Source organism: Telopea speciosissima, chromosome 1 (genome assembly GCF_018873765.1).
Source record: "Telopea speciosissima isolate NSW1024214 ecotype Mountain lineage chromosome 1, Tspe_v1, whole genome shotgun sequence".
NCBI classification, from domain to species: domain Eukaryota; kingdom Viridiplantae; phylum Streptophyta; class Magnoliopsida; order Proteales; family Proteaceae; genus Telopea; species Telopea speciosissima.
The window spans coordinates 16,589,303-16,602,329 of NC_057916.1; the positions used below are offsets into that span (position 1 = coordinate 16,589,303).

The window sequence follows — 13,027 nt, forward strand, 5'->3', positions numbered from 1 at the left end:
TGGAGAGAGCGAGAGGGAGCTCATAATTCCGTTTTTATACTAAAAAGAGATTAGGGAGGCAGATGAATAAGGCTAAAAGGGCAAAAACCGTCGACAGCAGGATTCGAACCTGCGCAGGCATAGCCCAACAGATTTCGAGTCTGTCTCCTTAACCACTCGGACATATCGACATTGTGATACATAGGTGTTCTATGATTTTAATACTACTAAATTTAAAGAGGGTTCTCTACATCATGTTAACATAACAAGAGAACAAACAATAATAAGCTCAATAATCAATTCATGTGAGGAGGACATAGAAAGATAAGGCAAGAGATTGCTACCACATAACCCTTGCACCAATGTAGGGGCCAATGAGAACGTGTGTAGAGACATTAACATGGATAGGATTTTTTATTTCATAGAGGGTTGAGGTGGTAATTTTGTGTGTTGTTGTGTCTGGGCAGAGCCTCATAAAAGCCATGCGACTAGGCAATGCTCTTTTTCCCTAATGATAAAAAGGGAGTGTCTCCTTCCCGAGGGTGGATGGTATGCTAGCACCTCCATCTCTCTATCTATCTCCCCTTCAAATGAAATGACCACTCTCACCCTATTTACAAAACCATTATGTCGCTTTAGTTCTCTTCTGCTAATGTAGCCTCCACTACTTGTCAAGACCCAAACTCGTTAGGGTTAAAATTCCAAGACTTTGATCTTCCCAATGTACTTCATGAAATCAAACAAAATTTTTTAATTAAAAAAAATATCAATATAAAAAGTCCTCCCAAACATATAAAATGTCCTCAATCAACAATTTAAAGTTCATGTCCAATCTGTCTGGTCACAATTAAAATTTAAACAAATTAATTTATTGCATTTATCCCAAACCCGATAATAGAAACTACTGGGATATTATAACAAAAAATCTCAAATAAAATCACGTTCGCTCATCAGAAACTCCAGTCAGATTGTGGAATAAGCTGCAAACTCAAATAAGATGGAACATAACATAAAAACTTGGGTAATTTGCATATACCACCCTTGAGGTTTAACGAAAGTATAATTTTACCCCCAATTTTGGATAATTCTACGTACCTCCCTGAGGTTTACAAATGTTAACACATACACTCGTTCCGTTAGTTTATGACGAACAACGTTAAAAATATGATGTAAATTGACAAAATTGCCCTTACAAAAAATATAAAAAAAAAGCTTGCAACTCATCTTCCCCGGATCTATTTGGGGAAGATGAGTTGCAGGTTTTTTGTATCAATTCCTTTAATTGGGCTTTTACTGTTCTCTCCTCATCCGTCAATCCCATATCGAATTCAATCACCTCATTTTCCATGTTTAAAGGTTCGAATTCCATGGATAATTATCTACTGTTTATTTTTCCTGCTATAATCCAAAATGAAATACAGGAAGCTAAAGCATTATACACAATTCACACCCAAAATAAGAACATAACTGACCGCTATCTTGATCTAGACACACAACCACGAGCTCCACCGGATCTTCGCAAGCAAAACCTTTCAGAAGAGAGGCTTGAGGAGGAGGGGGAAAACGATGCAAACTTCTAGGGATTATAGTTTAAGTAGTGTCTAGGGTTTCATCCGAGAGATTACAGAAGAGGAGAGACATGCAGAGCATAAGAGAGAGAGAGACAGAAACAGAGAAATGAAGAGAATTATAGAAGGAAACCGTAGAATCTCAAAACCCCAGTACCTGGATTTCAACATTTTTCATTCTCTGTCCTTTCTTCGTGATTACAAGAAAAGAGATTCTTTTTATCGAGTAAACTTTGAGGATAGTTGCAGCAGAGACGAGAAAGGAGGGAGAAGGGTCGGGACTGTGACCATGAGAGAGAATGAAAGAAAGTTGAGAGACGACACAGGGAGCGAGTTGCGATGATGAACTCTAGGGCAATGATCCAGTATTTGACGAAAGCAGTTGATTTGAGATTGAGTTACTGAAAATCGCATAAGAAAGCAGATATTTTCCTAACCCGGGTTCCCAATCCCCGATCCGACCAACAGAGATAGGGTATGTGAAAGAGATTTGTGGGTTTCCCTTGCAAATGAGGGGAAAATCAAAAACTTGTTGAAAAGAGAAGACTATAACGAACAGAAAGATAGAGATGAACAACAAAGAGAAAGAGTTTTAGCAGTCGGTGGAATGAGTTTCTTCAGCTCCCTTCATCAGAGCTTCTCTTAACGCTATGGACAGAGTCGATTTCCTCCTCTGAAAGAGAAGATAAGATGGAATAACAGAATCTCCATATGAACACAATCAAGACGATGATAGCAACTCTGAACAATAAAAGTTTGAATAAGAACAAAAGAAAAAAGAGAACAGTGAAAGCCCAATTAAAGGACTTGATACAAAAAACTTGCAGATATGGGGAAGATGACTTGAAGGGGTTTTTTTTTTTTTTCTTTTTAATTTCTTGTAAGGGCAATTTTGTCAGTTCACATCATATTTTCTACGTTGTTAGTCATAAACTGACGGAATGGGTGTATGTGTTAACGTTTGTAAACCTCAAGGGGGTACACAGAATTATCCAAAAATGGGGGATAAAATTATACTTTCGTTAAACCTCAGGGGTGATATGTGTAAATTACCTAAAAACTTTATATATAAAAGAACATACATCACTTAGTAAAATAATGTGGCAATAACAATAATCTCATCAAAACGAGTTTAAACTTTTCCAAACAATGCAATACATATTAAGTCCACCAAGCACAAGTAATGCACAGGTTTGACCGACTGTCATTGCATGAACATATGAGTGAGATAATCACAACAACTAGCTAAGTCATTACCATAGGCTACGCGGCATAAAACAATACTACCACCCCAGGAAGCACATCTCATGGCTAGCGAGGCATCTCGTGAGCTAAGCGAGACTACAATACTATCATCCTAGATGGCGCATCCCGCTAGTCAGACAAGGCATCTCATGGCTAGCGAGGCTATACAATACATCTCACTATGGCACACTGCACATAAGGCCCAACACATAACCCCATTTTGGATAGGGTTGTAGTCAACTTTAATACCAAATTATACACAATTTTAAAAACAATTCATAAAGTTTCCTTTTTATCCAAAATCATACAAAACAATCCCATGTTCCAACTTTTCACATAAATCACATGCTTAAATATTTCTTAAATGAAAACTCATTAAACAATGCAATAACAATACAAACATATCAAACACATGTAAAATTACACAAGTGTACATAGGTGTAGTTATGCTAAGTTCTACTTACCTCATCGACATTTAAACAATTTATTTTCTCAACAATCCAATCACACAAGTGTTACCTATATACACATATAATGGTCCTCAAATACTCTATTCCATATGAAAATTTTTTATTTTATTTTTTTGAATAAGAAATAAATTTACTGAATAAAAGAGCCATGTGAACAACCTCTAGCTTCAGACAAACAAAGGTCATGAAGCCACAGAAAGGAACACGGCCAATCTGTCATACACATGATAGACAGGGCCTTTCGAGGTAGGGCATCTGCTATTACATTCAGGACCCGTGGAAAACACTGAAATCAAATCGAAACAAAAGAAGTAGAGAGGCGTTTCACATCATCAATAATAGATGCTACATTTAACGGTGGGATCCGGTGCGGTTCAAGAATGTAGGAGACAACCTCCTTGCTATCTGATTCAACTTGAAATCAGTTGTAACCAGATTCGAGGGCCTAAGATAACGCATGGCGAATAGTTAAAGCCTCTCCTTAAGCAACCGAGCTAAGGCAAAAGGGAACTGAAATGGCTTTCTGTTGCTACTCTATGATCTCTAAAAATATATCCAATACCGCCTTTTGAACCTCCACGCAACATGGCAATAGAAAAAGGGCTAAGATGAATTATAAAACAATCATGCATCTCATACAATAACTAATTGAAAAAGGGCCCCAAAGGGTTATTTTTGCATAATTCAAAGTGTGCTTGAATTGGTACGTTTTTTTAAGCTTAAAAAAAGAAGTCATTGTTGATGTGTTTGAGCTTGTAAAACATTGAAAATACATAGGTATAATCTATTACAAGTTAGTCATATAATTGAGTTTGACCATCAAATTTTTTTCGTAGTTAATCCAAGGTTTACCCTAACTATTCATAAGTTTCTAGATTATATGCTATGTGGCACAAGTTAGGTGTCCTCTTTTGCCAAGCATAGTGCAACGTTTGTTCTCCCAAATTTTTGCTAAACAATAATAAGGCCAAAGATTTTATACATGGTCGTGCAAGCTTACACTGCACAGTCGTGTCCCCCGCCCCTATTAAAGCCTTGAAACTCTCGCCTCATGAAAACTGTCCCCTAATAATAATAATAAAGGATGAGAAAATAATTTCCATTTAAAAAAACCAATGACAAAATAAATCATTAGAAAAACAAAAACTATATGGCAATTCATATTTGTAAAAAATGGCCTCGGACCATATGGCAAGTTATATTTGAGTTTGAGTTTAAAGGTGGAATGGTGGATATAGAACTTCCATGTTCCAACTATTTACCAAAGACAGGGGATCACCTATGCAAGTGCATGCTGCAGCGGGCCCCACCATACTCTTCTAGTACAAAATGGAAAAACATATACCGCCCACCGTGGGGCTCGAACCCACGACCACAAGGTTAAGAGCCTTGCGCTCTACCAACTGAGCTAGACGGGCTACTTAAGAATATAAATCTCGTCAAAGAGAATATATTAGTTATTGACAAGTTATTTCTACCTAATGGAGTGTAATTTTGACTATCATCCTATTAGACTATGACCGTATCAAATTTCATGATCTATCTCAACTGTATGAAAAACCTTTGTACCCAATCAATAGGTTGTCATACTATTTGACCCATAATCTATTGAATCATCAATACATCCTCCCTTCTGTATTCAGCCATTAAACTGATGAAGGGTTGATCTTGCAATTTTGGCAATCAACTGGATGGTAGTTAACCATTTGTGGACAGCAATATGTTGGCCAAACTCAATCATAACCCATTATATACAGTAGTTTCAAACTTCAACCTATGGATTTTGCCAATTTATGCGTCGTAATGCTTTTGGACTGAAAAACATGAGGTGAAGGTAATGTTATATCCACAAAGTTCTAACATCAATAAAAGAACCATTATGAGAGATGAAAAGCTCCAAAGTTGCTTCTATGGTGTCTTTCTCTAGTTCTTACATTTATTGTCAAATTGTTTCGGCTTTTCTTTTCTGTATTTATGAGATCGGTTTTCTTAGACTTGCTGTTCACTATGGAATCTATGGATGGTACACCTAGTTGTAGGTTGGATGGACTGAAATTTTGGGAACAGATAGACCTTGAGATCCCCTGCTCACATGTTAAGTTTTAGCCTAAGAAACAGTTGATCAAGTGGCCATTTTATACCATTCTTTAATATCCAACAGTCCTTTCTCAATATGAAGTCAGGATCCCCCCCCCCCAAAGAGAAATGCACACTCCGAATCTATTTATATGTGGGCATAATGTGCGCTATGCCCTTTAGACCCATACAAACACCTCACATTCCTGTTTCTCTCTTGGTCATTGGAACATAAAACAGTCAGTTTTTTAGGGCTAATAAGGATCCAGGCCTGAGCTGAATATGAATGCTAATATCTGATCATAATCTTTATGACAAAAATGGCCAGTCCGAGAGCTCTCACACTCAAAAGTAATCCATACATGGGGTTTGATAGGACTTCAAATATTGGTGGACATGAGAGAGCCCCACCCTGTTCATTCAAGCTATCACAAGCTTTGCCTTTGTCTACAAAGAGAGCTGTAACCAATTCACCATGAGAGACTGAGTTCTTAACACTTAAGAAATGATGCATTAATTTTCATTTTCTCAATTATTACGTATTAATTATTCGGGTTGGCCCATAATGGGTCAAGCACAAAAGATAACATCAAAGTATGACTTCTATATGGAATATTACATCATCCGGCGCCTCCATGGAGTTCCTGCAGTCAATGTTCTTCCTGTTTTTGTCAGTGATGACGAGTATGAAGCTGATGTTTTGGTTGTTTCATCTGCAAAACAAACTTCAGAGGTAGAGTTTGCTTTCTCCACTGAGACGATCTGATGGGTTAGTGACTTGCAAGCCTCGGGCAAAGGATTGCCTGTGTAAGCCTTGCACACATAAGCTATGAAGTTTTCATAGTCCTACAGAAAAAGAAACAAGGTTATGCTGCAGCAACGTTCATTTTTCTCATTCCTCTTATTCCATTTTCAAGACAAGAGGAATTAGCAGGCGTAAGTGTACCAAATCATTTTTAATTTTGACAGAAAAATCAATTTTGTAAACAGAAGTATGATTGATCTGGCAATGAGGAGAAGAGATCTAACCTCATAGAGTGGCTGATCATTGACAGTTACCCAAGGCACATATTTATGAGGGTGATTAAGAGAATCAGTTATTTTTGCATACTTAAGTTCAATCTGCACATAACAAGTAATCCCAGTGTCACTCTGAGCCAGGAAAACAAAAGAGGGGAAAATGAAAAGGTTATAAAGCAAAGAACTTGAAATTCCAAGCAATTCTTAAGTTCATTCTTTTGAACAAAATATCAAAGATTAAAGCAGGCAGTTCTCAGTTATGAGGTTATTACAGCAAAGCTTCGAAAGGGAAACCAAAGAAAATGCAACTCTTATATGGAGAATCAAGAAACCTCCAAGCATGATGATTATTCAAACATAAACATTTAATTAGTTCAAGAGTATCAGGTCTCATCCCCCAAAACAAAAGTAAGTCCATGATTCCTTCCTGGAACTTGGTCCAACTGAAGAGAAACATTTCAGGCTTCATAAAGTTCTACATCTGTAGTTTCCACTGTAGGCAAAACTACGGTCCATGGGATCAAAATGGTTCACCATGGCAAACCAATATACAGAAAAATTAGGGAATTGCACACCCTGGGTTATCCCATGGTGTCCCATGGGTGCCCCATTTTATTTTAGGGTTTCCCATGGTCGCCCATGGGAACCCTGGTGCATCCCTGTTAGGGTTTCTCCTTCCCTGTTGTGTCCCATGCAATTATGGAACGCAATAGGGACAAAGAAAATCATCTCTAATCCATCACATGGCAAGAGGGATCCATCCCATACTCGAATGCGCAGCGGAAATAAATTGATTTGAGTTTCTTTCGCATCCCATGAATATTAAATAATTAAAACTGAAGGAATTAATCAAGAACTGCTAACCTGGTGAGCCTCAAGTGTTGCTCCTCCAATAGACAATGGTTCTTCCTCCAGTGAGCGCTCCAAGTAAACAGATCTGAACCTCCAATGGTGCTACCAAGGTTCTTTAAGCCAATCCCAGCTGCTCTTTAATTCTTCAGCACAGATCTAGGGTTTCACAAACCCTAACTCTCAAACACAAATGAGAGAAACTAGAAGAATAAGGAGAGAGATCACAAGAGGGAGAGAGAGAGAGACCAAAACGCAGGAGAGAGGGGGCCAGGCTGAAACGCAGAGCACTGTGTGCCCCCTCTGCGTTTTGGTCCCCTTTTATAGATGAGGGTTTAATTAAAACCTTGATGGATTACACTAATCCCAGTGAGAGTCTTACTCTCTCCCTCTCAGTTTGGCAGTTCTGTTTAAACTCAGAGTGCTTAAAAAAGGTGAAGAAGCAGAATCTAATAGGGAAAATATTAATTAGTTACTTTATTTAATATTTATGGATAATTACAATTAGCACCATATCCATTAATTAAATAAAGAACCAATTAAAATAGCAAATTCCAAATAACTCCCTATATGATAACAATTTATCATATACAACCCCCCCCCCCCCCACTAATCAACACCATCATTATGGAATCTAGGGCATTTACACATGTATTGCCAAACCCCAATCCATAGTACATGTCCATATAAGAGCGTCTGTGCATCTGATCGGGTCCCGCAAAACTTGATAAAACACTTTGTTGAAAATAATCATAAATAATCTATCATTTTATGTAAAATAGATTTTTGCAAAACCATTTTCAAAACGGCACTGGATCCAGATTCCGATCCGACCATACACAGACAGTCTCAATCTTGGTGTTCCCCAATCGGGCAGTGGTGACCATGTTGGATAACTCCTTCACTCACAAAGTGTTCACGCATTCCCAGACCACCGGCTTTGACTCACTTGAGTCTCAGTCATTGATGAACCAAAGAATGCGGTCACACTTTGCAGTAACAAGGTTCCCTCAGGCATAGGGTGTCGGTGACACATGTCTATCCCTTCCTACATCTGGCAGTAATACATGAGGGAATCGACAAAGTAGATTCTTCGCAAATGCACACATCAAACATGTGAGCACTCGCATTCGTACCCTGACATCGCATGTCTAGGCATACCCAATGCGACGACCATGTGATAAGGGTGCCTAGCCCAAACCCTAGTCGTGACTACCATTTTAAGTAAAACTTACGGACACATAATGCTCAAAAAAATTATATCGCATGTGACAATATTAAACTAAAATGTATAAAAGTTCAATACAAAGGTGAACCGGGTTGAACAGGACGGAACCGGGTTTGATGGACACACACTTGTCCAACATCCACATGTAGCACAACATGCAAAGCTCATTAGTTAGGAGAGTTTCTTTTGGTTATGGCTGCATGTTGGGATGATTCTCAGTGAAGTGAAGATATTAGATAGCTCTGGAGAACTTTAAGGTATTATTACTCCTACATATGCTCAATGTAACTGAGTTCTACGTTTTGTTTTAAAAATTCATCGAACACAATGTAGTATTTATCGCGTATGTTCTCCTGAAAATTCACATAACACCTAAGTGTGTCCTATCTTACCACCATTCTTTTCCATTTGTAGTGGAAGACACCTTTATGGAATGAAAAAACTGCTTCGCTTGACTAATGAAAATCAGTTTCATTTGATACCTGTTAAAAGAAATGTATCATTCTTTTACCCTAAAGTGACTGTGATTTTCAATTTTTCTGTCTTTCCTCAACATCGTCAACGTTGTTGCAGTTTTCAAAAGTAGTTTACAAACTAAAGTGATCTCAATGGTTGTAGTTTGCTCTTAATCTCCCCCCCCCCCCCCGAGAAAATCTTTTAAGACTCTACAGACCTTCCTCACCTAAAAGGTTTGATCAAAGGTACCACATCCCTCCCACTTTGCCATCAGGGGATTGGGAATGTTTTCAAACTAAACCTGTCAGAAGCTGTAACAAGCATGATAATTACATAATCAACTTTCTAGCAATACCTTGCCTTACTAAGCAACAACTCAATGAAACTTGTCACTCCTACTGCTTGTCTGTATCTATATGATGAGGTAAACAATTTGAAAATATGAAAGGCACAAAAACACAGCATTTACTGGCCCATTCACATATATGCAATTACAAAATCTTGACTCTCGTCTGCTATCAACAAGGGTAAGGTTCAATGCCATCTATCAAAACACAAATGACCAGAGCATAGTTATGAAATGTAGTTAACTCAGGAAACTAACCTCCTTCCCACGTCCACTATTATAACATTCTTCGATGGGCTTTTTATTCAAATTCATTTTCTCAAAACAGGATTGCCACCCTTTGTACTTGCCCTCTAATACCATATGTTCAACACAGTAAATGAACTTGAAATGCTCATTCTGCATCAGAAGTTCAAGGGGTTAAAATACGTTTAAAATGAAGTAGAAAGAAAAATCTTTCATCTTTCTAAGTGAATTTACATGTTTGTATGATCCTAGTTTAACAGTAAGATCAGAAATTCAGAAAAAGAGAGGAGTAAAAACAGTTTCATACCAGATCAGGCCAGACATCTATAGCACAGGCTTCCACGGTATTCAGCAAGCACTCCATTGGGCCATGCTGCAAAAAAAATCAATAATTCAAGAGGAAACATCCATCAAAGTTAAGATGGTTTCATTTATTATTGCATCAAATTATTTTTTAAAAAAAAAACAAAAAAGAATCTTGTTTTTTTAATTTGATATCCTATGAGTTGGGTTGGGCCAAGTCAAACCCGGTTAGGCCGGATGGACTACTGAATAATGATTCATTTAAGGGAGAAAGAATCCGGAGTTGCTTCCAGTGGATGAATGGAATCACCGAAATCACCTCCACCTTTTGAGTTGAACAAAAACATCATTTAACATTCTCAGAAGTTAGAACCCAGAAGCCATAACTGTCGCTCTATAAGAACTTTATTAGAAAAATTAGCCAGAATTGAGTTGAAAGACTTGAAGAGAGTAGAACGATGAAGTAGAGACCTGGCAGACGATGTGGTCTTGGTCTTCAATCCTGGCGTTTCCGTAAGGAACGAGCTTAAGATCGACTATTGTAATGAGTTCCTTCTCGAAGACCTTCGCCAGTTGATTAACGATGAAACGGGAACAGTAAGGGCAGAGGGTCTCATAGTACAGAGCCAACGAGACTTTCGGTGCAGGAGAAGAACAAACTCTGGTAGAAGCGAACACGAAAATGTAGCTCGGAAGAAGAAGGAGAGAATGGAATCTAAGAGAAGCCATAGGAAGAGAGTGAAGAAAAACTGAAATTGGGAAATCAGGATGACTGGATGAGATCGAAGAGCTCTCTGTCTCTGTCAATTTTATAGCAATCGCGGAGCTAAAGTGCCAACAATCATTGTGACGAAAATGCCCTTCACGCTTTTGCACTTTCGCTTCAATTATCAATTTGGGTTGGTTTCCAAAGTTATCGTTGTGACGAAAATGCCCTTTACGCTTTTGCACTTTTGCTTTCGGGAGGTCAGGCTAGGCTAGGCGAATCGTTATCCTCTCCTGTTACAGCACGGTGTTGTACTGCATCGTGTGGCGATGCAGAGGCCATGTGGCACAGCGGGCCCCACATGGTGCACATGGCCTCTGCAGCCGCCGCACGATGCAGTACAACACCGTGCTGTAACAGGAGAGGATAAAAATTCAGGCTAGGCTGGTGAGCTACTCAGCTTTCCTCTATAGTCTTTAGGATCCGGATCCTCAACTTCCGTTGGCGATATTTGCGTCCTACTTTCAGGCGTTCTAAGAGCGTCGCTTGTCTTGACTTATATCCAATGGTTGAGATCAACAGATATTCAAATAAATTTGAATTTACATCTAATCTAGGTTGAATCAATTTAAACCCCAAAATAAATCTACCATACTGGTTCTAATCGATTAAACCAAACCATCACTCTGTTTCACAATCCAACAGAAACCCTAAAATCGTTTAGGACAATCTTTCTTCCCAAATCCAACAAAAATCGTCGTCGCTCTCAGACCCTTCTTCTCACACCATGGTTGATTGGATGAGAATAGAAAGAGGAAACAATGTGGGTTTAATATTCTTGACTGAGTTGGTGTTTGGGATGAAGAGAAGGTTAAGGTCTTATATATGTTTAGACTCCTCATCAATAAGACCTGAGACCCATTGTTCAGTGCAGTATGATGGTCTCAGAGATTGAATTTTGTAGTGGGGGAGGTTGGGAACCCAACTATCGTCCCAAATTCTTATTCCAGTCCCCAATCCTACCTTCCACATAAGGCCCTGACTGAGAATCTTCCTCCCTTCGATGATACTTCTCCATCCCCAAGACGAAGTGCTGCCGAGAGTAGCCTCCATGAAGTCGTAGTGGGGGAAATATATTTGCTTCATAAAACTTGCCCATTTAGACTGAGGATTAGTGAAAAGCCTCCAAGCTGCCTCTGAAAGTAAAACCATATTATGCATCTCCGTGTCTCTCATACCAAGCCCTCCTTTCTCCTTCGAATGACACATCTTTGCCCAAGCAACCCAAGGGGTTTTGGTGCTGTCCTTGCTTCCCCCCAGTAGAAGTGGGTAGCATCTTTCCTAATGCGATCATGCACTGATTTGGGGAGCTTAAAATGCACAGCTGTATAATTGGCACTAGGGAGAACAGTGGATTTCGGTAGGACCTCTCAGCCAGCATGAGTGAGGAGCTTCTGTGCCCAACCGCACATCCTCTTGGTAGTCCTATCTGAAATTTCATGGAAGAGAGCAGTTTTGTCAACACCCACCGCAGTTGGCAAACCTAGATATTTGGATGGCCCTTCCCCATACTTCATTTTCAAAATCCTAGAGAACCATCTCTTTATCTTGGAAGGTGTATTTGGACTGAAACAAAGGCTTGATTTATTATAGTTGATGGCTTGACCCGTTGCCTTACAATACGTCTCAACACAATCCTTTAAGTTATGAACTTCATGGAGCTTGACCTCTGAGAAGAGGGACTGCCTGCTGTCTTTGTTCACCCAGGAAGAAATCAAGGCCATTACCAGGATTCGGTTAGCCTTATTCCCCTCTGAAGATACCCAGGTTTGGGGTCCAACTAGAAATGGGAGGTACTCCGTTAAATCTGCATACCATATGCAATGCAACTTGAAAGATGAGAAGGTCAGGAACTCTCCGTCCTCGTCTAAGATCAGCCGTTGGAAAGGTACTCCCACCAAAGTTTGGAAGGCTCTGTGGAATTGTTACACTATGCCTAAAATTAAAGCCTTCATGTGGAGTGCTTGCGCAGGGGGTCTGGCAACAGGGAAGGAATGTGCGTTTAGAGGCTTCAAATTGGATCCCAAATGTGCTAGATGTGGAGCTGATGTAGAAACGATCGAGCACATTCTTTTACAGTGTCCTTTCGCCATTGCCGTTTGGTTTGGCAGTCCATTGACTAACCGAATCCCGAAAGGTGGAAATCATCCTCTCTCAAGGTGGATAGAAGCTTGGATCGAGTCCAAAGGTTTAGACCGAAGTAATCAGAAAATTTATAACTCCCTTAGCAGTTTTATCTTGTGGACTCTGTGGAGGGCACGAAACGACAATTGTTTTGGAAATAGGAGCTGGAAGCCGACAGATGTTCTCAATGCAACGCAATCAGCATTCCAGGAGTTTTCAGAGATGTCTACCCCCCCCCCAAGAGAGATCTACCAAGGACTGATGACTACACCCCTTCCTCCCTGCCGTGTTGGAAGGCGCCTGCTCATCCCTTTCTGAAGATAAATTGTGATGCTGCTAGTAGCCCAAATT

The 13,027-nt window shown here is 39.4% G+C and overlaps 1 protein-coding gene and 2 non-coding genes across 3 annotated transcripts; all 3 read right to left on the reverse strand.

Moving 5' to 3' along the window:
- Positions 1 to 88: 88 nt before the first annotated feature.
- Positions 89 to 170, reverse strand: TRNAS-CGA. Its single transcript has one exon. It is a non-coding gene; the product is annotated as a tRNA-Ser (tRNA).
- Positions 171 to 4,607: 4,437 nt separating this feature from the next.
- Positions 4,608 to 4,680, reverse strand: TRNAK-CUU. Its single transcript has one exon. It is a non-coding gene; the product is annotated as a tRNA-Lys (tRNA).
- Positions 4,681 to 5,895: 1,215 nt separating this feature from the next.
- LOC122640105 (gamma-interferon-responsive lysosomal thiol protein-like) lies at positions 5,896 to 10,570 on the reverse strand. The gene is made up of 5 exons (XM_043833238.1): positions 10,258 to 10,570; positions 9,791 to 9,856; positions 9,496 to 9,636; positions 6,368 to 6,460; positions 5,896 to 6,184 (listed from the first exon to the last, which is right to left on the reverse strand). The coding sequence occupies exons 1-5, from the start codon at positions 10,513 to 10,515 to the stop codon at positions 5,954 to 5,956; spliced, it is 789 nt and encodes a 262-aa protein (XP_043689173.1). The 5' UTR covers positions 10,516 to 10,570; the 3' UTR covers positions 5,896 to 5,953.
- Positions 10,571 to 13,027: the final 2,457 nt, after the last annotated feature.